Source organism: Mastacembelus armatus, chromosome 16 (assembly GCF_900324485.2).
Source record: "Mastacembelus armatus chromosome 16, fMasArm1.2, whole genome shotgun sequence".
Lineage (NCBI taxonomy): Eukaryota > Metazoa > Chordata > Actinopteri > Synbranchiformes > Mastacembelidae > Mastacembelus > Mastacembelus armatus.
In genome coordinates, this window is record NC_046648.1 from 4808570 (window position 1) to 4836486 (window position 27917).

Consider the following 27917-nt stretch of genomic DNA (forward strand, 5'->3'; position numbering starts at 1 on the left):
TAATCTCTCACATCACACAGACCATTGAGGCTGCACCATCACAGTCAGGGGACTGTGAACCAATCATCAAGAGGACCAACCAGATGGATTCCCCACCTAGCACAGCAAGACACAAAAAGATAGTACACAGAGATTTCCTAGATTTTTCAGCTTCCTGCAGACTCCTAAAGATTCTCTGGAGGTTCAGAGACTGTCAAGACCCTCTGACTCTGAGGAAAAAGACTCTCAGAAAGAGAGCACCGGCAGAAGAACGATAAGGTAGAGACTGATGTTTTGCCCATGTGGAGGAGAGACCCAAAGACATCCTCCCCATGTGAGGCTGTACTGTAGCGAACAGCTCACCTCCACCTGACCGTCTCACATCAATGAAACTCCACAGGACAACCCTGCAGCGGCCAGAGGGGAGCGCAACGAAAGGGGACGAAAGGACCACAGGCCTGCAGCCAAGGACTTCGGGGAACACCTCCATCTCCCCTGGAAACCCTTCGGCAGACTGCAGTCAGAAAAGTCAACAGCAGAACAGACCGAGCCTAAGTAAACTTGAGGTCAGACAAGTAACCTGTGGTTGTGCTGGTATCCATAGTTACCTAGAGCTTCCACAGTTTAGTGCATTTGTACTGCAGTGTAGACCTCAGACCCAAGTCCAGAACATAAATTGATCTCAAAATTTCTTTTCCAGCAATGGAAATCTCCTACTTTTATACTGTTAATGTTTTAGTTCGTTAATTCATCTAGTTTCTCTGATCCGTTTCCCCCCCATGTAAAGAGTATGTATCTGCCATGTAAATAGTTGAATAAAGCTTTAAAAGACATCTCTGACTGCCATCATTGATGTTATTACACACAGTAAACTTCACTCAATCTCGTCACTCAATCTGGGAACTCTCGCTCAGATTATAGACCGATATCCAGCATCGTCTATTTATTGACTGGTTGATATGCCATCAAAGGACCTGGTGCCTTGAAATTATTAAGATGGTTTATGATATTCATAATTAATAAACCAGACGACAAACAATGCTCAATACATGTATATATTTATATTCACTACACCCACGCCTCTAAACTAATTCTAGGTACATGCTGCTTACCATATTGTTGATATACATAATTCAGTTTACCGTAAGGTTGCCTCATTCTTGAATTCAGGACCATGCATATATCATGAATGTATTAATGATTTGGTGAAGATTTGTTTTAAGATAATATTAAAATGCTTAGGTTAACTGTGAATCTTAAATTCAGTTTATATTTAGTTCACATATGTTACAGGCTGATTAATTCATAGTGACATTTTATGTAAATAAGCAATACAGGAAATGTGCTGAAAGGACAATGATTTAGTACAATTAGAGTTCAGCTGTTAGAAACCGTACTTGGTATCTGGGTTATTTTTTGTACTAGTGCTATTGAAATTGATAAAATTTTGAACATAATGATGAAGTTTGCGTAGGCAAAAGGGAAGGGAAATTAAACCTATAGGAATTACCAACCCATAATGGAACTTACACCCCTTTTCCTGGGTTCTGCTTTTGTTTCCACCGTCTTCCACACACATTTGAGGTGATGTTTGGTTGGTAGTTACATTTTAGCAACCCAGAGAAGGAAGTACTAAATCAAGTTCCATAAACTCACTGAGGGAGCGGATGTGTGCTTGTACGGCTGTTGTTTGTGACTGGTAATCATCAGCATCATCATCACCTGAAGAATTATAACAAGTATGGTGTATAAGCATACTGTATGCTAATACAGCTGTCTACAGCAATTAGCTGGATGCCCACTGCTTGGCTCTGTGTGTGTGACATGTAAACAGTTAGATATAAGGAAAAAAACTGGAAAAGCAAAGCAAAACTGACCATGAGCCCTTTAAGTTCCATCATGTCATGGGTATGGGAATGTTACAACTTCTGAAGTTCCTGTTGTGAACAACAGTGTCCTGTATATAGACCTCACTAGTGCTAGAATGATCTCACAGCATTTTGAAAAACTGTCTACACCTATAAAAAGTTATAAGCAATGATTTACTGTAAGTGTTAAAATATCCTTTTTTTTTTTTCTTTAACTTTTTTGCATTCTGAGAGAAACATGCTGCACCCTTCATTTCACTTTTACACAGCACTATTCTGATATCACATCGTCTCAAATATTGACCAAACAGCTGGAGAGGAGTTTTCTAAAGCTCAGTCCTTCTGCTATTGTGTTGCTTCTCACCTTGACAGCTTGGTTTGGCTCTGTCCCACTCTGGTCTCCTGCTGTTGCCCATGACGCATGTCAGAGTGGAGTAGCCCTGCAGCAGGTAGCCAGCTTCGCAATGAAATGTCACCATAGAGCCAAGCTTGTAGTCTGTACCCATTCTAGTGCCATTCATCACATTCCCTGGATCAAAGCACGCCTCCCGCAGTTTTGCTGCCAATCAAAAAAAACAAAAGCCTTTAAATGAATGGCTAAAATGAATGGTTTTAAATTAAGGAGTTAGGTATAAATGCTTCTACAGCCTACAATGATCTGCTTGACTTAAACCCATATTTAAAAAGTAACATGACAAACATGAATTCAATGAGTAAGGATAAATATTCCCATAGCTGGCATCAACATTAAAGAAAGTTTTGTGCATTTGCATATTTCACAATTTTCTAATTAATTGATATCTAATGAAATCCCTATTGTAATACAGAAGTATATGCTATGAAAATGAAAACTTGAAACAGAAATCCAACTTGCACAAGCCTTCAGAGTACCTTTGTATTCCAAATGAAAGCCAGTATAGCTCACAGAGCCATCACTACGAAATGCCAAGTACATGAAGTTGGAAGTGCTCTCAATCTTCTCAGGAAGTTTACTGTCTTGGAAACTGCCAATCAGATGAGCACTGCTGTCTGGCCCATCGTAGATATATAAGAAATCATAGTTGGGCTCAATACTGAAGCTGTGACAAGTAAAAGAAACAGACAGAAGATAAAACAGTTATTTTGCCAAGTCTTAACCACCAGATTGTATGCTCGATTTAGAATTTATTAGGGTTTCCAAACGGCAGTGTGCAACACAGTGCTAAAAGTGAGTCATGCCATGCAATTTGTTTTGCATCTCCAGACAAAGAGGAAAAAAAAAAAGCTATCTCCCCCAAGAGGTGAGAAGAGATTAAACTGTTGTGACACCGCCGTAGCACAAAATCTTCCCAGACGGCAATGGCGATGTGAAAAGATCGTTTCATATTGTAGTGCTGTATATCAAATCACATGCCTTAGTGAGAGAGAGAGAAGCATTTGCTTTCAAAATAATGAGTGCGGTTTATGACAAAAATGTAAATAGCTTGGAGATAATTGCATTTGAGTTGGATCAAGCCAACTCTAATTTAAAATCATAACTCCATCCTTTCATTTAGCATTCCCAAGAGATAAAGCAGCATTATGCCAACTCTATTAGATGTTTGTTTTGAAGGACAAAGTTGAAAAAGACATGGTAAATTTCTCTCCTTCACCTCAAGAAGCAGAAAAGTGGGTGGGAGTGCAGAACGAGCCAGTGTACTTATGCATCTTCTCCATCCCTCCATGAAACAACTATAAAAATACTCAGTCGAGAAGATTGCCCGTGAAAAGTGCCCTGAGGCCTGTGTCAGTTTTTTCTGTCAGTATTGCCGCTACATTCTTAGAATGCAATTAATAATGTAAAGCTTATGGTCTCAGTATCATCCAGCCTAGGAAATGAGCCCCACTCACGTCACCCTTTTGCCTGCAATATACAGGTGGTGATTGTAGAGGCAATGCTGCTTCTCTCCTATCTCCCAGCACACCTTGACTCAAACAGGTTCTCTGCTCCACACACGGACAATTTTGCTCAATACTATGATGTTATAGCTGGTTCCACTGCAGAAAACAACCAATTCCACGGCACAACCTGAACTGCTGTGCATCCACTGAGAACTGCCTCCATTCGTTTCAGGTAGGTTACAAACATACCAGAGGTTTACAGAAAGCTTCATCTTCGAAGCCACTGAGCCATGTACATAAGTGACAACAGTTTTCCAGGATTTTTTTTTCACCCAAACCACACATTCTGCAGAAACCTTAAATGCTTAGATTTCCTTTATTAAAGACTGTTTTAAATACTAATTAACATAACAGATACAGTATCAAAACATAATACCCTATCTGTCACCTGAACTAGTAAGCCATGACAAAATTAACCTGTTTTATTGTGTTTATTTATTTAGTTTACATTTTATCAGCCCATGTAGACATGCAGTATAACCACAATTCCACTGAGTGTGGTTTTCCTTTGTTTTTAAAAGCAGCTACACAAAATAAAACGAATAGCTCATGTTACCTGATAAAAGCCAAAGAGATGACATAGTCAGAGTGAACAGCAATAAGCCAGTCACAGTCTTTGCTGTGTGGGTAGGGGTGTGGGAAGTTGGGAGAGAGGATGAATCCTGATGATCCAGTAACATTCCCACCACAAGGTGCTGGACGAAAAGGAAAAAGGAGAGATGGATGAGAAAGATGCACATAGTGATGACAAAGAAGGTCTTCATATGTGCCAGTCTTGCTGCAAACGTCTTTGGCTGAGTTTAAACCAGTTTGATATAGATTAGGATTGAGCATTTGTAGGTCATTAAATATAATTGACTCAAGTTCTGTAACCTCTGCCGACCTCGATCAGCAGCAACCATCAGGTGTAGACCAGAACCCAGGACATTAGAAAGGCTATACTATTATTTACCTACATTATGAAGAGATAATGACACTTGTCTTAACATGAAGTTGACTATTTCAGCTCAACACACATATAGTACACAAATTTACAATACAATAATTACATTCCAGACAGTACAATTTTCTAAATATGTAGAACCAATAATTTACAAACATTTTAGATGCTTCAGCATTTCAAAGTCTCGAAAGTCTTGAAAGCCTTAACTTGTCTTTTGTGAGTTTGATGAATAAACAGCTGTCATGTTTGAGTACTAAAAGTGTTAGCATAACGAGTGTTCTTATTTGCTGCGATAATACATAAGTAGTATAAGAAGAATTGACATTTACATCAAGTTTTCACACAAACAGATTTGCTTCTGGTGGCATTACATTATGCTGAGTTATGGAGACCTTCAATGCCTAGCTCTTTTCAGGCCAGAAAAAAAAAAAAAAGACCAACTGGCAGCTACTCGAGAACATCAAGGCTTCTTCGGACCTACTTAGTGTAATTATTTCTAATTGCATTGTTAAGTAATTAGCTGTTAAGCTCTAATAAGACAACGTGGAGACCAGAGCACTCAGTCTCTGACTAGCTACAAAAGTGGATTTGTCCATATAATGGTTGGCAATAAGTCAAACATATCTGGAGAGAGTTGTTTATCCTACACATATTGAAGGCATTAGTGAAAGAATCATCATCTCTGCTACTGCCAATTAATAGATAGTTTTCCCTTACTACCTCTTCTTCTTGCCATCTCCCTTTCACTCTGATCCCCTACTCTTCCCTCCTTCAATCCCCATACCTCTTCTTCTACTACTACCCCCCCCCCTCTCTCACTCACACTATTTCCCTCTTTCTCACCAATGCAGCTTGGAGGACTGGGTTGCCAGTAGTATCTATTTTCCACTTGGATGCAGGTGATTCTGCTCTCCCCCTGCAATTCATATCCTGGATCACAGGAGAAGGTCACAGAGTCACCGGGCTCACGCCCTTCCCCGTTGCGACTGCCATTCATGGGAATACCTGGATCTCTGCAGGCTGTTGCAAGCGAACCTGAAGGGCAAACACACATATGACTCACTTAAGGCACGTGCATTTAATGTACAGGGAAACAAAACACACGCGCACATGCATGCACGCACAAAAGCGAGCACGCACGCACACACTTACATTTGTTTCCTGGAGACTTACCCTAAACTTAAACATAACTACTACCTGCCTGACCTCACCCACTTTAAAATTGTCTCTATAAATGTCATTGCGTGAGCCCATTTCAGTCCCCACAATGTAGCCAACACATGGTACAGACGCACTCAGTTCATATCATATTGTAGACAGCTGTCAAGCTGAAACTGTAGCTCAAATAGAGTTATGGCACAGAGCAGATTACCAACTGATATGAGTCAAAATCCTGCTGTGCTTTCTTAATCTGTTTTCATACACGACAGCTGTAGAGCAGACCATAGCTTCAAAAGTGATCTGGTAAAATCTGATGAATTCTTCAAAATCTTGACCAACCATTTAAAGGACTGGGGCAGTCCTATTAGACTTGCTACTACCCATCTTTGCCCATCACTTTTTATGTGGTTCTGAAAACCACATCCCTTATACAGTGGGATACAGTATGCAACTATGGAATCAATTATATCTTAAACACAGCAGTAAATCCCATGTCATTGATTATTAGATCAAGATGCCAGGCCTGCATACTAAAGCAAATAACATATACAAATTTACCTTAAATACCACTCAGAAGATGCTCAGAAGCCTATTCCTTAAAAAACACTCAACAGAAAATGGTGGCAACACATGAGAATTACAGAAGCAAATGGGAAACTGTACAGTGAAATGTGAGATATCCAGAACTTTCACTGCTCATCAAGAAATAACTGAAAATCAGAAAATATTGAGTGGTCCACATGAGACAAAAAGATGAAAAAAATTCAAACTAATATTCATTTTTATAACTTGCTGAAAAAGTGTTGGGGCCCTTTTGGATTTTTTATATTTTTGCATGTTTGTCACACTTTAATGTTTCAGATCATCAAACAAATTTAAATATTAGTCGAAGTTAACACAAATAAACACATTATGTAGTTTTTAAATGAAGATTAGACTATACAGCCCTGTGTGAAAAAGTGTTTGCCCCCCCTGATAAAACATAACTTAGCTGTGGTTTATCACACCTGTATGTGTGTGTGTGTGTGTGTGTATGTATGTATATATATATATATATATATATATATATATATATATATATATATATATATATATATATATATATATATATATATATATATATATATATGTATGTATATGTATATATATATATATATATATATATATATATATATATATGTATGTATATATATATATATATATATATATATGTATGTATATATATATATATATATATATATATATGTATGTACAGTGGGTATGGAAAGTATTCAGACCCCTTTAAATTTTTCACTCTTTGTGTCATTGCAGCCATTTGCCAAAATCAAAAAAGTTCATTTTATTTCTCATTAATGTTCACTCAGCACCCCATCTTGACAGAAAAAAACAGAAATGTAGAAATTTTTGCAAATTTATTAAAAAAGAAAAACTGAAATATCACATGGTCATAAGTATTCAGACCCTGTGCTCAGTATTGAGTAGAAGCACCCTTTTGAGCTAGTACAGCCATGTGTCTTCTTGGGAATGATGCAACAAGTTTTTCACACCTGGATTTGGGGATCCTCTGCCATTCTTCCTTGCAGATCCTCTCCAGTTCTGTCAGGTTGGATGGTGAATGTTGGTGGACAGCCATTTTCAGGTCTCTGCAGAGAAGCTCAAGTGGGTTTAGGTCAGGGCTCTGGCTGGGCCAGTCAAGAACGGTCACAGAGTTGTTCCGAAGCCACTCCTTTATTATTTTAGCTGTGTGCTTAGGGTCATTGTCCTGTTGAAAGGTGAACCTTTGGCTCAGTCTGAGGTCCTGAGCACTCTGGAAGAGGTTTTCTTCCAGGATATCTCTGTACTTGGCCACATTCATCTTTCCTTCAATTGCAACCAGTCGTCCTGTCCCTGCAGCTGAAAAACACCCCCACAACATGATGCTCCCACCACCATGTTTCACTGTAGGGATTGTATTGGACAAGGGATGAGCAGTGCCTTGTTTTCTCCACACATACCGCTTAGAATCAACGCCAAAAAGTTCAATCTTGGTCTCATCAGACCAGAGAATCTTATTTCTCATGGTCTGGGAGTCCTTCATGTGTTTTTTGGCAAACTCTATGCGGGCTTTCATGTGTCTTGCACTGAGGAGAGGTCTCCGTCGGGCCACTCTGCCATAAAGCCCGACTGGTGGAGGGCTGCAGTGATAGTTGACTTTGTGGAACTTTCTCCCATCTCCCTACTGCATCTCTGGAGCTCAGCCACAGTGATCTTTGGGTTCTTCTTTACCTCTCTCACCAAGGCTCTTCTCCCACGATTGCTCAGTTTGGCTGGACGGCCAGGTCTAGGAAGAGTTCTGGTCGTCCCAAACTTTTTCCATTTGAGGATTATGAAGGCCACTGTGCTCTTAGGAACCTTGAGTGTTGCAGAAATTCTTTTGTAACCTTGGCCAGATCTGTGCCTTGCCACAATTCTGTCTCTGAGCTCCTTGGACAGTTTTCCTTCGACCTCATGATTCTCATTTGCTCTGACATGCACTGTGAGCTGTAAGGTCTTATATGGACAGGTGTGTGCCTTTCCTAATCAAGTCCAATCAGTTTAATTAAACACAGCTGGACTCCAATGAAGGAGCAGAACCATCTCAAGGAGGATCAGAAGAAATGGACAGCATGTGAGTTAAATATGAGTGTCACTGCAAAGGGTCTGAATACTTATGACCATGTGATATTTCAGTTTTTCTTTTTTAATAAATTTGCAAGAATTTCTACATTTCTGTTTTTTTCTGTCAAGATGGGGTGCTGAGTGTACATTAATGAGAAATAACATGAACTTTTTTGATTTTGGCAAATGGCTGCAATGACACAAAGAGTGAAAAATTTAAAGGGGTCTGAATACTTTCCGTACCCACTGTATATATATATATATATATATATATATATATATATATACACGCACGCACACACGCACGCACGCACGCACGCACGCACACACACGCACGCACACACGCACGCACACACACACACAAAGATGAGAGTATACTCTAGTATACATCAACTTTGGAAAAAAAATACTCACTGGAGAAGTCAATGGCAAAACCAGACTTGGTGATGTAAAAGTCGGTCTCGAACTGAATGGTCACAATATTAAGAGTGGAGTGGATTCCCTCAGGCAGCAGAGAACCGCTAACCTCCTTCAGAGACATCTCGTTCTCAGGAGGCCCGTCCCACACCTTCAGGATGTCGTGGGATGCCTCTGTGTCGAATGCAAGAAACTGCAGACTGGGAAAGATGAATACAGGAGAATGTTGGTTATACAGTAGTTTGGTCAATTAATGTCAAGTCAGTAAATTAAACACCAATGCGACTGAGATGTATTCAGCTTATAGTGCATTTTATTTACTCATGTTTAGTTAAGTCCCAAATACAGCAAAAATGTTCCAAAAAGAGAGATCTATCTAGGAACAGTGTCCCCATGCTTTTCGGCATTTCAACTAAGATTTGGTATCATCAATCAATTTCTGCCAAAGTTAGAAATACAAGAGCAAAGACTTATCTACAATCTAATCTAGAGATGGCCTGAAGCAGCTCCTCCGACTTTATGAAATCATACCATGTTTACTTCAACCTCTAGGCCCAAATGACTTTTATTTCACAGTAATACTTGGAGCTCTCAACCAAAAAATGCTTCCATGTCTCTGGAAAATTCCCCTGGGTGCTGTCAAAGGGTGTATAAAGTCCCTCTCCCAATCATTGTTAATGGAGCTGCTGCAGACTCTTTCTCTTGATGACATCTTACTTTAGAGGAGAAATGTTCATGTTTAAAATCTGAACTTTACAACATATCATGAAAACATTTGAGGATTTTTTCATCTTTAAGTCTTTTGAAGTCAGATCCAGTTAGGATGATCTCAGTTCATTTAAGACAGATTTTCATCTCGTACCTGTTTAGTTCTAGGTAATTTTCTTGTCTATAAAGTGCAGTCTCTTGATAACGTCAATCAAATTCCATTTAGTTTTATCACACAAATCCCCACTTTCTTTTTATTTAAACTCATTCAATATATATTATTTTCTATATAAGACTAATTATGACCAACCTATATATATTTTTTCTATACACCACATTTCATTAATGATGCATTTTGCATATTTTGATAAATTTTAACAGCATAATGAAATATTTTAAACAATGTTATTCTAAAAAGTTATGAATTGCTTAGAATTGTACTAAGATATTAGCAAAACTTTTTTCATTCAATCTTAATATAGAGTATATGTAAAAAATACAGATATATGAGTATTTATTAGCAACTCCACTTACCTGACAATGTTTCCAGAGGTGACCTCAATCGTCCATGTGCACCTCAGGTTGTTGTCGTAGGGAAAGGGATACCCAGGAGAGAGGATACGTCCTGTAGACTCACCCTTAAAACTGCCGCCACACTCCGCTGCATGCACACACACAAAGTGTGGGTATTACTGGTACAAAATACATGCAAGAATAGGAACTCACACAATAGGAAATGCAGACAAAAGCAAATGCGCATTCGTTAAAGCCAAATACTGAAAATTTTCTGTCCAACTCATTCAGGTTCAGAGTCTAAGATGACAATGAAAAACAATTAAAAATTGCTGAAAACATTTGCTCAACCTAAACAATTTGCTTTTCATCCAATCTATGTTGACTCTACCCTGGTTATCGTCTTGCTATCAATTTTACAGAGCAAACAGCACTTAATAGGAAAATTGGATTAGATTGTCACAGTGGTAGCTACTATCAGTATCATTGAGCAAACGTAAAAGTCTGACAGGATCCAAGATGTGGCTGGAGGAAAGGCTTTAAATCTAATTTCATATTCAGCTCACAGATACAATACTTACTATTTATATTGACAATTCAGTGATCCAGCACTGTTAAACAGTTCATCAATAGACTAATTTAGTTTCTTTTTTTTTTTTTTTACTGTACTCATTTTACCAAAAAAGGAATAAATACACATTTCACCAGAAGCAGGAGGACACAGTGACTTTAAAGTGCAATTCTGCATGTCTGGAATTTGTAAATCTTTTTTTACCCTAATCCATCAACTTCTAGACATCATGAAACAGACACTGCTTCACAATACCTTCTAGATTCTAGCAGCGTGCAGGTAATAGCTTTATCATTTCTGTCTCAGCATGTTCGGAATATGAAAGCACAGCCAAGACTATATGTCATATCCATTACACAATCTGACAGAAATCCTGTGATAGCTTTTCCTTTACTTATAGCAAAATGCTCATCAGTTGCTTTCAGATTAAACACCTATAAAACGAAACAGAGTTAGAGCTAGTATACGTTTAATAGTGTTTCAGATTGCTTCAATACTCTTAATGACTCTACACACCCAGAGATCAATGATTCACAATGAAACATCAGAGCTGTTTATATTCTCGTACAAAATGACAAGCAGCGTGTTTTCTTTCAACACAGTTCAATTAAGTAAAAATCATGTAGGAATAAATCCTTAGGATTAACACCTAGCTGAGCAGCGCTGACTGTGTGCCTGTCCTGAATAGTAATATAAAATACTACAGAAGGAGAAAAAGACATGGGCAAAGAGACAGACAACGATATGGAATGTGTAAGACCTAAAACTGAGTCAAACAGAAAGGATTACCGATACATGATGGAAGGTGGTTGTCCCATGCTCTTCTCTCCCCAGTCATGCACTTGAGTATTCCACTGCCATGCAGGGTGTAACCTTGATCACACCCAAAGGTTATGGCACTTCCAGCAAAGTGACCCTGGTCACTAACTTTGAAGCCAAACTGTGGCACACCTGGATCATCACAGTGGGACAGCTCAAAGCCTGGACAAGTAACATTTGGAAGCAAAGGGAAAAGAGAGGAGAGAATAATATAAGTTCAATAACAGCATAATGCAAAGACAATGAAAACATACATACGCATCAAAATCAAGTCCACTTGAGAAAAGCCATTCTGTAAACCAGCACATGTTCCTATTCATCTGTATAGTACAGAGATTCTGATTGGATGTTGAGAATTAATTTCCGGTGGGGCACAGATGAGAACTGAGCTTACAGTCCCATTATATTACTTGGCAGTAAACGATTCCTCTTGGACAGAGCACAATTAGACATTCACAATTAAATGCTCAATTGAGTGTGGACATTTACTACGACTGAAAAACAGCCTAACCACTTGTAACACTTTGGGGTATACAAAGAAATAAAATAAACAAGCCACAAATAAGAAAATATTGCAGTAACTCTTAGTTCATCATGTTTGAACTTCACCATGGCCTTTATACGGGTTCTTTTCCTTCAGGTACTAAATGTAAGTGTTCTGCTGTGCAGCAACACCAGCCGCACATAAACTCAGCTGTACTGATTTATGGTGTTTTCTCACAGCGAGGTCCATGCCCATGCCAGATGTTATGGTAGTATTACAAATGTCGTGACCAGTATAAATCTCTAGCAGTTACTGCTCACATTTAGAAAAAATAGCTCAGCATATTTGGTAGAAGAGTCATGAAAACATAACAAAACTTTAGCTACCCACTGCCCACCTTCTCCTTGCTCTTTTGCTATTCATCGCATACATAAGTCAGTGCTCGCCAAGTCAAAAAAGGCTGTTCATTCCGTTTGAAAAGACCAAGTGAAGATTGCACTTTGCAGTGTGTGAGCCTATAGTGCAATTTTACCTTGTGTAAATCCCTGCAAAGTTAGAAATTAATCCAGTTACTGTATTTGATTCATTAATTTTGTAGTTCAAAGTTACCTTGTGATTAAACCATTGTTTCTGAACTGATTGTAGTAGCATTTAGATGCTGATGGCACTTTTAGTTCTATATAAGTGCTACCTCCCGTGGATTGATATTTTATTATTCATTTTGCAAGTCTGACAGAGTCTAAATCATCTACTAGTTTTTGACAAATGCCAAACCACCTTTATAAAGTGGAGGCAGACCAGCAGGGATACACAAATTCAGTATTTTTAGAGTACAAGTGGCAAACAGCTGTAGCCATAGTGATACTTACATATTACATCATTAGATCCTTAACATAAATCAGCCTCTTCGGTAAAAATCCTCCCCTAAATTAATGATTTATTTTTAAAGAAGCTGTCTCTTGGCTAGTTCAAACCTCTATTAGCTAAATTTTTTCCTTCCCTGTTGTAAAGCAGCATGCCAACAGGCAAAATTACCAAGTCCCGGTATTTTGTTATTTCCCATGATGTCAGGATATAACCTAACCTAAGCCTAAAACCTAAGCCTAAGTATACTTTAATGTACATCTACTGAAGTGGGCTAAAAACAAAAACATTTCTACTAAGAAATGATTGTGAACTAGTTCATTTTTGGGGCCAAGTTAGTTTACAAAAGGGGAACTTTAAATGTGAACTAGGTCTTTTTAATGTGTGTGAACTCTGAGATAACAGAATAAACTTGCCCAACACTACTCTCTGTATCTGACATTCTGTGTAATTTTCACAAAAAAACATTGGTAGTTTAAGTTTAGTAACCTAGTAATCTAGTTTGTTTTTACTTTTATAGTATTCAATTCAAAAGCTCTTTTGGCCTGTTCTAACCAACTATGCTGAATTTTACCTATGGAAATCCACTAGTAGACAAAAAGAGTTCAGAGAGCTCAACTGCAAGTGAGCACAAAAACACTTTAAATTGGTCTGCTAAAATGCTGTGTAACCAAAACATTCTCTTGTCAGAGTAATAAATTAGAAACTCTTAGCAACAATACACATTCAGCAAGCCAATTAGAGAGAGAAACAAAACCCATCGTTTAGTGGTCCACTTAAAGAAATGACCCAAACTTTCAATACACAAACATGCACTCATGCATATGTAGAGGTATACACTCTATACAGTGCATTCACATACACACTGCTAACACACACGCACACGCACGCACACGGTAATTCAAAACAATACCGACAATAATTCACCTGTTTTAACAAGGTACAGTTAAGCAGGCATAAAATCTAATTGCAAGAGTGGAGAGGTGAATGAGGGAAAAGAAGGAAAGGGATTCACATGCAGAGAGAGGGAGAGAAAAAGCAAATTTTCCTGCAGGAATAAAGCAAAAACACCATGCTGTGTTTAATGGATATCCTGACAGTGAAAGACACAGTGAAGCAGGTTGAGGGTCAATTAAGATTTTCTTTTAAATTCCACTACTTGAAAGGCCTGGTTCCTGAAGTGAAGTTAAATTTACTCATTTGGAGAAGCTGTAGGGCCCCCCTCCCCTAGGGAAATGATATGTGACCTACTGTGGTATATGAGCCGGAACCCTGCTGCTGTCGCCTCCTGGTCAGAGTAGAATTCAAGCCACAGAAAGTTGGAAGTGCTGGTAAGGGACAGACCTTGCATCAGCGTGCCTGTGTAAGTGCCAAGGAGTGGGGCTGCACCGTCCTTTCCATCGTACATCTGACCAAAGACCAAGAAGACCATGATGTAGAGCTGCTTATAGAGGATGTACTATGTACAATAAAGTTCAATAATATTACAAATTAAATATTAATACTGAAGAGGGAACAACAATTAAAAAGAAGTTATTAGTACTGTATATCCTGTTTTATATGGCACCTCTATTGCAAAGCCAATGTCCTAAATGAGATGTGAAAATTAGATTTCACTGACCATAACTCTTCCCATTGATTTGGTACTGTTCATCTGTACTGATGACCTAGCAAGGCTGATGGTAGATTCATTTAACAAAATATTTTAAGTGAACAGCCATTATAAACAAAACAGTAAATATTCTACAATACTGAAGTATTCAAATCCAATGAGAGGTAAAATCCAGTGCATTCCCAAAGGAAAGAGGCATACATTCTTTTTCTCAGTTATTTGGAGGTTTGCAAGACATAATTGCACTTTCTTTTATTATCATAGAGATGGAAATTATGTGTTGACAAACAACCCTCGAAATCCACAAGTAAAAAATTCTGGCTGTATACTTAATCTTCACTGATTGACCTTTATGAAAAAAAAAAAAGAAATCCCATGCTCTTCCTTTGGAAAAACTTCTGGGGCCCACTGTTTTGTTTTTCATTTTCTCCAAGTGAAATTAGCTCTCTAAGCATGTCTTTCCACATTTTATATGTTCACAAAATGATTAAGTACAAGAGATTACTGTCTACACAACTCCATTACTTGAAACACAAATAGTAGCCTACAATGCAGATAATTGAAGCATTAGATAAGACATCTGCATCCCAAAAAGAGCGCATTCCAGCTGTGAAGTGGGGACTACGTAGTAATTTGCATCAAATCAGTAGTGCTTTCCAAAACTGTTAAAATGCCCTTGAGCAAAGAATGAGTCCTTTCCTTCCCAAAGGGGTGCTGCTGTTGTTGCTTGACCTTTGCTCTGACTTCCTAGGCAAAACAATTATGCATTCTGCCTAGTGCTTTCCACAAAATTCCTTTCCTTGTTTCCCATGTTGTACATAATAAAAAGCACCTCGACCTGCCTCATAGAGTTAACCATTAATTAAGCAATGGCAAGAATCGATTTGACTTAGTTCTTAACCCAAACCCCATGTTTATTTGCTTGTTATCTGTTTACTGTCGACTAAGAAGAGCATCTATATTGCGTCATTACCTTGAGGATATCGCCCTGTGCAAGTTGAAAGGTGCTGGCAGTGATGTTGATGCCTTTGCCTGTTTGGACCTGAATGCTGTATACACATTCGTGGCTGTTGTCATAGTTCAGTGGATAGTTTGGTGACAAAAGAACCCCCTCATTGTTAGAGACTGTCGATCCACACTCCGCTGCAGAAACAAATAGATACAGTTACAGTTAATAAGAGTAACTGCAAACACCAACATTTTATAAGAAAAAAACTAAGAAGATATATATCTCATTTATTAGTTTATTACTAAAATGATAAGACTTAATTTCTAAGATTTCCTCCATTGACTTTCTGCATCATGCCAAACCACAACTTTCCATACCATCAACAGGCAGAGACATGAGCATATGTTTTATTGACATTTTGTTACTACTAAAAAATGAAGCCTACATATTTTGTTTTCAAGCATTATCTTGTAAAATTCATGTCGTCATATCAGTCCTTTTTAACACATTACAACAAGATCTTTGATGTTAGCTCTTGACAGCTATCAAAGTGCATTATGCATCCATAAACAGGTAGGAAAACAGAATAAAAACAGCTGACCACGTACCCACACACCTTGGCAGAGGGGCACTCCACATACGGCGGCCACCTCCCAAGCACACAATCTCCCTAGCCCCTTGTAGACGATAGCCTGTGTTGCAGTAAAACGCCAGCGAGTCACCAATTCCAAACCTGGACCCTGTGTGCCAGCCAAACTGGGGCGTTCCAGGGTCCTGACAGGGTTCAAGATCATACTCTACAAACAAGATAAAAATGGATGATAACAACAACAATGATAATAATAATAATAATACTATCTTGTATACAAACCTATATTACCAATAGTGTATTTTAATGATTTGTTAGTTTAAATTATTAGTAAACTCAACCTGTTTTCTTGCTCCTCTCAAAGAAACAAGCAGCATATTGAGCCTGAGAAAGCAATATTGTAGCTTGACGGGATTAACTGTCTTGCTCAAGGACACTTCAGCATTTGGGATAGATGCCAGAAGCTTGAGCACAGGATGCCTGGATGAAAGATGAGCTCTCTAAAAACTGGGCCACACTGTATAGTGTTATTATACATGACCTGTGGTGACTTTAACATGTGAGGTGTAGATGCAACTCAGGCTGCTTATGAGGAATAAGGTCTACTCCCCACAGCATTCATCCTATGGTCTGTATTTGGCAATATGCAGAGCTATGCAGGATTATTGATTTCAGGACAGCAAAATGTTATAGCAGCATCCTGGTGTAGGAAATGGCCTGATAACACTGGCATCAAAGTTCATGAAAGGTTGAAAAAAAAAAAAGAATAATCCAGACATCTATACATGTAATTTAAAGACATGCAAGGACTCATGAGTGCACACACACTAAACTAAATTTCATGAATATTCATGGAAGCCTAAGTTATGCTTCACTTCAGTGAACAGCAGGCAAACATTTAGCCAGAATGCTCATGAAGCAAACTCTCTCCCTCTCCTTTCTGCCCCTCTCTTTCTCCACCCTCTCCATCAACCCTGCTCACTCAGCATCACCATCTGTCCCATCTCCTTTCTCTCCTTTATGCCCATCCTTAAGATGAGTATTCCCACCTTTCCAGAATCCTCCATTCCTTGGTCTCTGCTTGGGAAGGCCATTCATTTTGACCACCACCTCCTCTTAGTCCTAAGGATACTAACCCACACTGAATGCTTTGATGATTATTCCTATCACAGTGAGACAACCTCTACCTGTATGACCTTGTTGTCTCTTAATTATCTTCTGACAAATCACTGCTCAAGTTACTCTATGCACACTTTAGACAGACTTAGCACTAATGATGTCAGTGAACAAACTCTGTCACTGTATCACTGTATCTACCCCGCCCCCCCAAAAGTTAACAAGTCCATCCACCACACTTCCACACTCTTTCATTTGGACTCTTCAACACATATTAAAATTTATTCCTGTCAACAATCTCTCTTCCTCCCTCTTACAAACAGAAATCTTCATACCTGAGTAGGAGATGTTGAATCCCTGCAGCGATATGGAGAAGTCAGAAATAAAGCGTAGCTGGGCCTTGAAGTTACCATACAGGCCAGCATTAACTGGCGCAGGCCTCTCTGAGCCAGTGAGTCGAGCCAGTGGCTGAGCGAAGCTGCCATTTTCAGTTATCAGAAGGTAGTCATGATGATCCTCCAGGTGGAAGGAGTGAAAAGTGAACTGGACACCTTGAAGGAAAAATAAGAAAGCCTAAAGAACTTTTGATTCATGAAATAATAAATCTACCCCCCCAGTATATCAAAACAAATTCAGTTAAAATCATCACGAAGTGAAAATGAAAAAGGAAAAGTTACATTCACAGATAAATTAAAGACAATTTAAAAATGCAAAATAATGAAAAAACTTTCAGCAAAAATGTTTTTTCACTGCTGCTTTTTGTTTTTATTGAACTATTTTTATTTTTTTTTTGTTTTTTTTAAACTACGTAAAATATATGAAGTACACTAGCATGGCTGGCCTTTCAACCAGTATGTTAGAATGTGTATTCCTTGAATACTGAAGATGTGATATCTCGCACTCACAAAGCAAGATAAAATATCCATGACAGAGGTTCCATTGCAGCAGTTTGGTAAAAACTATTTGAAATACTCAATCCTCAAATTATCCTCTTTCCATTCACTTGGCTGCCTGTCAGTACATTTAGCCATTCTAATGCCATCTGTTGACTATCTGAATATGATTCTACAATGCCCTCTGCAACATTTGATAAAGTCCAAAAAGACTATAAAACAAATAAAATGATTGTGATTGATTGTGCTCTATAAACCAGCAGTTATATCATGGAGAGTTAAGGCAAATGATCAATTAATTATATCCTTTCCCATGAGGGAAAATCTCAGTATTTCAATTCATCAGGAATGGGATTTTGGTAATTACTGACCACAATAGTTACAGATAAAGATGAATTTCTTATCCAGTTAATCACGATAAAAAATACATTATGTAAATCAGGAAAAAATTTATGTTACATTTAGGAAGATAACACTTTGTATGCTTGCATACTAGGCCAATAAAACATATTTCAATTCTGAAATGATTAAAGGTTCATGCTCTTTTTCAATGTTTATGTTTCTTGATGCATTGAAGACACTCACTGACAGGAAGATAAAACTATTAAGATGCCAATACAATGAAACCATCCATAGCAAACGTAGACCTATATTATGTCAGGCAATGACTACATAGAATATCTTCAGTTAACTCCTTAACAATGCCCACTTGTACAATTACCACTGAATGAGCTGAATTATCTTATTTTTAAGGAAAACAATGTGATTCTGGAAAGCAGTGTGGTGATGATGCCTTAGTGCTTGAGAAAATAAGAAAGTGTTAAAATATATGTTTAATGATTTTCTTAAGAACTAACACATTATCACTAACCTTCATTGCTTGGTTTTTGCTTAGAGATGACAGTCCTACAGATAATTTAGAAAATGTGATGCATGAAGTGTGTGCTTACTATTTTATAATTTATCAAATTTGTTTACCTGCTTTGAGTTTTTTCTAAGGTCTATGTAAATTAAAGGCCTTAATACCCCACACTAAGTTTACTGGACACAATTGGAATAAGTTTGTATGCTACAGTATTTTAGGCCTTGTGTCGAATTTAACTATTCTTCCATCCATTGTCTATACCACTTGATCTACCTACGGCTATTAGCAGGCTGTGATTACCTGTGCTGAAGAAAAACCTCACAGCCACATGCAAACTCATATAGTCAGAGCCCATCACTATGCTGAGCAGGTCTAAATTTGACTATAAATAATCAATTAGTTGGAATTTTTCATCACCTAAAGTTCTTTTCTGAAATTATGTTTTAAACGAGATTGTTATAAAAATGTATTAAAAAGGAAGAGAAGGAAGGTTTAAAATATATTCAGCTATTGTTACGTGATGTATAATAATTGGGTGCTCTACTACTTTATTGCATGCCAGTTTCCTCTTAGAAGCCACATACACAGATATAACAACTTTCTACCATGAGCCTAGTGGGTAAATGTGCATGTAAATGCTTGTGTACAATAATTGCATTAGTCTTGTCTGACATTAGCAAGAAAAAAAAGTTAACTAATTGGAAATACTTGTATTTAAGAATAAATATCTTGAATCTTAAATGGTCTTATACTTGTATAGCACTTTTTTACACTCAAGTCTACTAAAAATTCTTTTATACTATTTGTCCATTCTCATATTCACACACACAATCGCACACAATCATACAACGATGGAACAGCCACCAGGGGCAATTTGGGGTTTAGTGTCTTAGGACTAAAATTCGACATGTGGACCAGTGAAGCCAAGGACCGAACCACCAACCCTCCTGGTTCATGGTCGACCTGCTCTACCATGAGCCACAGCCGCCCTGTCTTACCATATCGTTTAGCATAACAGACGTTTAAGTAATCATTTACACTACAATAATGAGCAAACACTCGTATAAATGCATTGCTTTGTTAAACCTCAGTGAACCCCTAGGATAATGGCATACAAAAAAAGGAAAAAATAAATTAAAAATCTCAAGTGTGGATTAGAGCTATGAATCCTCTATTCATAAGAAGCACCTGCTTATATGAACATGTTTTGTAAAATGAGAACAGATACAATGTACTGTGTGCCGACTCTCCCTACAAGTAGGTACCGAGTTAAGTTTATTTCAAAAGGTGTCCATAGCAGAACGTCATTAAAAAATGCATCACTGCTTGCCCAAAATTTATCAAAGAGCACCTCAACACCTAGTGCAAGTGCTTTTTTGGACTGATGACTTAAATAGTTTGGAAAGGACATATGGTGTAAAGAGGGCACTGTATATCAACATGAAACATCATCCCAACAATGAAGTTGGGATGTGGGAGCATTTGGGGCTGCTTTCCTGGCTCTGGGCCTGGACAGCTTGCCATCATCATGGGGAAAGTTTGTCAGACATCTTCATGTCAGAGTGGCTGTGCATCAGATAAAGATTCAGTAGAAGTTGGGCGAGGCAACCAGCCAGTATCCTTAAAAATCAATATACTACAAGATATTTTCAAAGAAGAACATTTTTGAGCAGTCCAAGTCAAGACATTGCCTCAAAAGAGTCATTCACACCAGACATCTTTTAACAAATGGCTAACCTGAAGATGTTCTGTACAGAAGAACGGCTCAGGTTACTTTCTAAATGTTGTACAGGTTGGATTCACAGCTACCAGAAGTGCTTGTTAGAGCTTATTGCTGCCAAAGGAGGTTTGACTAGTCATTAAATCCAATGGTTCACTTACAGTACTTTGTCACTAGTACTGTCAATGTTTAATGGGTGTGCTCAAGTAGCTCTAATCATTTGTGTGTCTCTTTACGTGACTTAGATGAAGATCATGTTAGATTTTATGACCAATTAATGCAAAACCAGGGAATTCCAAAGAGGTCTGACAATTGTTCTTGCCCAGAAAGGGAACTGATGGAGTTACACAGAAACTGAAAACCTGAGACAGAATTTAAAAGTTGTTTAAATTTGTTTATATGGTGTTAACTCAGTGTGGATTGGCAATATTTCTGCGAAACCTCAACCATCAAAGGTCATACGTCATACGTCACTTGACAATGTGCAATAGATACAATATGGGCATTCAGTGGATGTTTTGAACAAGGAGAACAAAAAGCACTATTCAGGTATAATACAACTAAGTGCAAGGGTACTGACATTAGCTCAGTGTGCTTATCAAATGAAAGAATTGTACACAAAAGTCTAGGAGAACTGGTTACTGACTGGTAACTGATAGTGAGAGCTGTGATAATGAAATGAAATACAATTTTGAATGATTTGTGAATAAAAGTGAGATCCCTAGATCTCTAGATAAACCCCTGAAATTTCAAAAGATGTCCACTGAATGAGCTAGGTGAAAAATGTATAAAACTAAGAAAAGCACTTCATTCTTCAATAAGTGATCACCTTGTAGTATTAGCCCTACACATATTCTATGCAAAATACAATGTTTCAGTGAACCTAAATGATCTTTTTACCTTTTATAACATCATTAATATTGTATTAAGTTGCTGTGTTAGAGAGATTTTCATAATTTGGCCATTGGTATTATAGTAGAGTGTGCCAAGTGTTGGGGTGCACTGTGTTTTTACTCTGAACGCATTATTTTATTAGCGGGGTCTTCCTACCTTTTCCATGGCTGACTTCCACAGTCCATGTACAGTTTAGAGAGTTGGGATACAGTTCTGGGTAGCCAGGTGATAAGATGATCCCTCCAGGTCCCCTGATATCACCACCACAAGATGCTGAATATAGAGGGAAGATGATGGTTGCTGAACAAAAATCTAAACTGTCAATGAACCAATAAATCCTTCACCTAAAGACAGAGGAACAATTTAAATGAATAATGCATCTGAGTCATATCACATCCTGTCTTGCTATTTTTATGAGTACTGTAATTCTGCCAACACCTTTTTTTTCTCTCCCTCTAAAGCAGCCCTACTGCCTAACAGCACAATAAATTATTCATTAATTCAGCTATCCATCCATATTTTGTTCTCTCCTATGGTATCTTACATGGAAAGACACTGCTAGAAAACATGTTAATCACAAGCCGATTAGAGGATCTTTATATTGATTGGGACTTCAATGCAGTTTTGAGTTTTTCCAAAGAGAAACAATCAACCAGGGCATGTCCCAACTAACGTTCAGTCATGTGGAGAACATAATCCAGTTGCAACCCATCATGTAGGGTAATTACATATGAGATGATAGGGAGTGTTGTCCAAATAAACAACACTCATGTCACCACAGCAATATGAATCTGAATCATGTTGAAGATTGACATAATTGACTCCCAAAAAGCTCTTTAGCTCATCAAAGGAAGTTAATTAGATAACTCTTTGCTCATTGGCTGATGGGGACCAGGATGTTAAAGCCAGATTCATCTGAAGGTCAGCTGGTCTCATTGGATATTGTTCAAACCTGCAACTGTTTTCTTATGTCATTGCGTTTCAGCTAAAGGGTCATTTGACATAGCAGACACAGCATTTACGAAATTTGACATGCTTAGTTTTTCCCTTCTTTTTTAAATCTGTGTGTGTGTGTTCTTTGGCCTGAAGGACCTGGAGGTGGTTTTGCTGCCAAATGCCCAGATGCTTTCCTTAAAACAACGATCGTTGACAAATATTAGAAGTAGAACTTTTGTGCATGTACATATTTTCAAAGTAATGAATGTCAGATGATGTTTTGAAGGATCACTGAAATGCCTGAGGCTCCACAGCTGCACACACCCAGCCCCCTCCTTTATCCTCACTCCTTCCACCCTTGGGCCCTCCAGCAAGCACAACACATCAAGGCCTGAATCCTTACCCACCAACAAAATTATATCAAATATTTTATTAATGAGCCAAAATTACATAAAGTCATTAAAAGTGGATGAGTACACTTGGCAAACGATCTACTTTAGAGGCTCCATGGGCAGAGAGCCAAGGCATTTGGCACCATTCTGGCACACACCTAGGCAAGAAAATATAAGCACTTGGACGAAGTTGTGTAACACAGCATGGCATCGTATGCATGTTATGTTCCCTGCCAAGCCTTGGATGTATTTTATTGGATGGATGTATTTTCATGATATTCTTTCAACTGAGTGACCCATGACTAAGGGACAAGTTTTATGGTTTGTAAACTGTAAACAATCACAGCAACTATCCATTGTGTTTCTGAACAGCACAAAAAGCACAGCCCAGAGAGATTATGTGGGATATCAAAACTATTAGGAACATGCTGAACTTCATGCTTTGAAGTTTTACATACTCAGTGTTCAATACTACATGATTCATGACACCCCAAGAAAATTGCCCATTTACATTTGAGAATAAATACAGCAGTAGAAGAAGCTACTGCAAAAACCCAGTTTCCGTTTGCAAAAATAATTTAGAAACCTCTTGGCAGTTACTAGTGGCAGCTTTCTATAAATATCTATGGCTAAAACATGTATGTATACTATGAGCAAACAGATTATTTGCATTTTCTCATACATAAGGCTAACATCTTAAGCAGACATTGGGTGACATATAAAATTCCATTAGTACATTTCTTCTTTTTTTTTTTTTTAGCATATCGCTGTATCCTTTAGCTCTTATTTATTTCAAGTTATGTCAAGACCTCAAAAACCAAATGAGTATTAAGAACTATATTAACAGAGTTGTCATTTGCTCAAATCTAAACTGTGTTTTTCTTTCTTATGGTGTGATTGATTGTTGTGCTGAAATGCACTGCTATAAATTTGACACTTTGTATACATACCATCACAAGAGGGCAGTGGGTGGCTCCAGAAGTGGTTCTTCTCACAAACCAATGGCTCCTCATGGCTCAGCCTGTATCCTGGGTCACACTGGAAGGACACCGTGGAGCCGATAGACAGGTCATGGCTCAACCGTACACCATTCACTGGGATACCAGGATCCATACAGGAGTATGTGTCCAATGTGACCACTACCAAAATTGAGACCAAAAAGTTATTTCTTGCATGTTGTTGCATGCTTAATGTTCAAAGATGATAATGACCAAGTGATATGCTCCTTGAAATGTCCATTATATATTAATTACTGTGCAAGTGTGCAATTTGTTAAGCTTTGTGGCCAAACAAATCCCTTATTAACTCCTTCATATACTGTATGTCTCTGTGTTTGACATCTAACACTAAAGACATGAGCAAAGAAAAAAGAGACTCATATAGATTCATGAGAACTAAGTGACACTGTTGTAAACAAATGCAACTAACTGACAAAATTAAAAAATATGTTTTAAACAAACATGGTGGACCAGCTAAACAGCACCACAGTCAACAATGCAACATTTGAAGGTATTCACAATCCAGGAAACAATCAGATTCTGTCACTTTCAGCAGTGACAGTGAGTTCACCTTCAGGTAATGCTAAGTCCACCAGGGATTGATTTAATAAATTTCAAAGCAGAATCGGCATTATTTTATTGTATTATTTTTACTTGTGCACCCCCACCCCCACATTAAAATGATGAATTGTGTTCCTAACATGGTTAGAGAAAGCCAAAGTTTTCAGTTACATCAAACAGTTTAAACTTGATTCATTGCTGCACTTAGAAAAATACAAAACTTAAAGGCACAGATAAATAATTTACTTACATGAATTTGTTTGGGGATTTAAAGGGATTTGGATTGTTAAGTGGATTTGTAACTGAATTAAAATCTCATCAAACCCCATCCTACTGAGCTACAGAAGTCATACAGCATTCCAGAAACATAAAATGGCAACTATTTTTTACTCAGTAAAATATCACAGCTAATTTTATCCTAAAAAAGAGACAGATCCTTTGAAGTTATTACAATGATCATAAAAGAATGATCTTGAGTCACATGCATAATAGAAAATGAGTAAGAGGTTGGCTTTTACTTTTACTTTAACGTTAAAAATGCATGCTTACTCATGTTTGCACAGAAATTGGGAAAAATATATTACATGATGAACAAACAACAGCACAAAAAGTGACATTTCAGGCAACAGCAAAGGCTGTTTTATAACAGCTGACAGAGAAATGCACCATCTCATTGCTGGTCTCATCTTGCTGTTCTGTGAAGCTATCCCATTTATGTTCAGTTTAAGGGGATACTACATGGTGGTACTACTGGGGGTATGACTTCAAAGAAACAGGACAAGCCTCCTGCTCGGTGTTATTGTTATTATTTTTCAAAATATTTGTGTTCCTTTGCTTGTAAAATGAGCTGGTTGCATAGTAGTGCCTTCTCCAGCTTAATCTTCTGTGATACTAGCTGCTAAGAGATGCCCCCATTTTTCCCTGTGATTTCCAGGAGTGCTGTTTGAGTATCTTCCAAGTAGGGTTGCCTTTGAGGCACTAAAAATATGCAGATTTTAGGCATCAACTTGTAGCAGTTAGCAGCAGTTATCGGGTCATGGTAGGCTATTCTCAGAAAGCATTATGACAGCAAAGGCACTATGAAATCATGCAAGATTCCTAACATTTTGCAGAATAAATAATTTGCAGGTTGCCATGAGAATAGGACAGAAGGAGGGGCAGAGACAGTATCTGAGAAGAGCAGATTAACAGAGTGAGCCTCTTCCAACTATCAGCTGACGTCACACACTGGTAAACTCAGAAGAATGCTGACAACCATCCCTTTAGACTTAAAATGATGGAAAAACTACAAAGGATTTAACAACAAAGTAGGACTGTGACCATTTCAATGTTTTTAAACATTTGACAATTGAAACAGTGCTTCTAGATGCATGTATGCCAGAGCTGCAGACTCATGTAAGCTGAAGCTGAATAGTTTCAGCAGCACTAATTGACAATAGTGTTGGAGCAACTACCTATCACCTTTTGTTCTATTTCAGTGGTCGTCTGGTTCTAGTCCAATTTCTGGTACTGCAGGAGTTTCAGGTGATTGACCCAGTCGAAGGACTTAAACATATCAGCAAATAGTATCCTGCTCATTGGGATGTCGGTCTTACTTCAGTAACTGTGAGTCTAGCATGAAATGCATTTAAGGTAGAATGCTGAATATGAAATTTATGTAACTCTCCACATATTTATGCAGAATCACAGAGCTCACACTTTCAGCAAGTCAAACAAGTACTTTAAGATTGGATAAAGTATAACACTCCACTGTAATAAATTGCAGTCTTTTATGTGACATTATGCTGAAGTTTGTTTTTTTTGTTTTTTTTTTTTTTGCCATATGGTATGGCATTACTGCTAGAGTCGCACAGTAATGGTCTGGTTCATTATATATCTATATATATTTGAGGAGAATTTTTAGTATTTTTTATTATTGAAAGTTATTACATACAAAAGGAGTGATACAGTATTTATGTGCCTCAGTTTATTCACAGCATAATTTACCACAGCCCAATTTTGTAAGTCCAATTTTACAAATGAACTAGGCCGGGTTTCCCCAAAGCATTTCAGCAATAAGATATGTCCTAAATTGCAATGGAAGAAGCTAATATGATCTTACTGTTATTGCTTTTCGATAGCCTCATCAACAAAAGAGAAATGCACTTGAGAGTCGAACAAATAAGACAAAGGCACTTGTGGTCTGCTTTCAGTCAATAATACAGATATAATAACAAACTCTCCTTTATGAATCGGATCTAAGTGACAGGGGTAATAGTGCTGGTGCAAATAATTGTGAAAACAGATAACATTACAGCCCACAGCATTTTTGATTTTTCAGACTAGCAATTCATGATGAGGGAAAAATGCTTATAACCTGAACTCTGCTGAGAGCAGTTGATTTTACTGTGATGGTAGCAGTTATTCTGAGGATTTAATTATATACCGTCACAAATTTGTGTATTTCAAGTCAACCTTTCCTCAAAAGTTTCACTAGTATCTTTTAACTAGGAGCCATTGTTGTGTCTGACAAGAAGAGAACTACAATAATACATTTGGATAGTCAAACAGTAACTTATGTAAATACAATAGTTCCCTCATCTGGAATCAGATCTCCAGACAAATGTGTGATCTACTGCTTTCTTGAGAAAACCACAATTCCATGGAGCTTCCTGATATTTGCTTTCAGTGTTTGTTTACATTTACAGCAAAAGGTCTATTTAATAAGCTGCATTGATTTAGATGTACAGCCCTCCTTGTTCTGAGGTTTGGCTTTGATTTCACTACTGTACAAAATCTAAGTAAGGAATTTCAGTTTTCCCTAAACCAGGCACTAAAGATATTAAGCCAAAACATTTAAATAAATATTCAGATGATAGTTATCTAAGTGAGGTATTAATGTGATTTTTCACAGGAATTTGGGAACTACAGTATTATACTGCCATATACTGATAAAATTAAAGATTAGATAAAAAAAGATTTAACATAAAGGCTGTCAGGTTTGTTCTTGTCTTTCAAATAATAAATGGGCATATTTTACAAATGCTTTATATTTCTTTTTAAACCAATGCAAAATTTTCTCCTTCAGTATTAAATTATTAATTTCTGCAATCCACAGCCCAGCTGAATTCTGTTAGCTTAACATCATTGTCTTGACTATGGTTTAAGTTGACAAACTTACAAAATAGGCATATTTCAGGATTCACTTGGGAATTAATCCTATGAATTTCAGATAAACTACTACACTGTATTTACATATTGCCAATATATATATATATATATATATATATATATATATACACACACACACATATACACATTTAGGGCAAGATCAGCAATGTTGACCTTGGTCTGCCTTGAAAATAAATGTGCAAAATTCTTCACTCTTGAATTTTTAACCTTAACCCTACACTGAACAAATTTAAGTTTCATCCTGAGAACAAAAGCTTACCAAGTCAAGCTGCTATAAAACTGGTGCTCATGTCAAGTAATCCACCTGAAGCCCATTCTCAACACAGTTTGGTCTTGG

The 27917-nt window shown here is 37.7% G+C and overlaps 1 protein-coding gene across 1 annotated transcript in view; it reads right to left on the reverse strand.

Annotated features, from left to right (window-relative positions):
• LOC113122285 (CUB and sushi domain-containing protein 3-like) overlaps positions 1-27917 on the reverse strand; it is a 202574-nt gene that overhangs the window by 107179 nt on the left and 67478 nt on the right. Inside the window, exons 18-30 of the mRNA XM_026293499.1 lie at positions 23801-23989; positions 21679-21795; positions 17486-17701; positions 16054-16242; positions 15470-15639; positions 14136-14292; positions 11507-11698; positions 10168-10294; positions 8923-9125; positions 5554-5745; positions 4324-4462; positions 2739-2926; positions 2212-2406 (exon numbers count right to left, since the gene is read on the reverse strand). Coding sequence (XP_026149284.1) covers positions 2212-2406; positions 2739-2926; positions 4324-4462; positions 5554-5745; positions 8923-9125; positions 10168-10294; positions 11507-11698; positions 14136-14292; positions 15470-15639; positions 16054-16242; positions 17486-17701; positions 21679-21795; positions 23801-23989 — 2274 coding nt within the window. The remainder of the gene's footprint in view (positions 1-2211; positions 2407-2738; positions 2927-4323; positions 4463-5553; positions 5746-8922; positions 9126-10167; positions 10295-11506; positions 11699-14135; positions 14293-15469; positions 15640-16053; positions 16243-17485; positions 17702-21678; positions 21796-23800; positions 23990-27917) is intronic.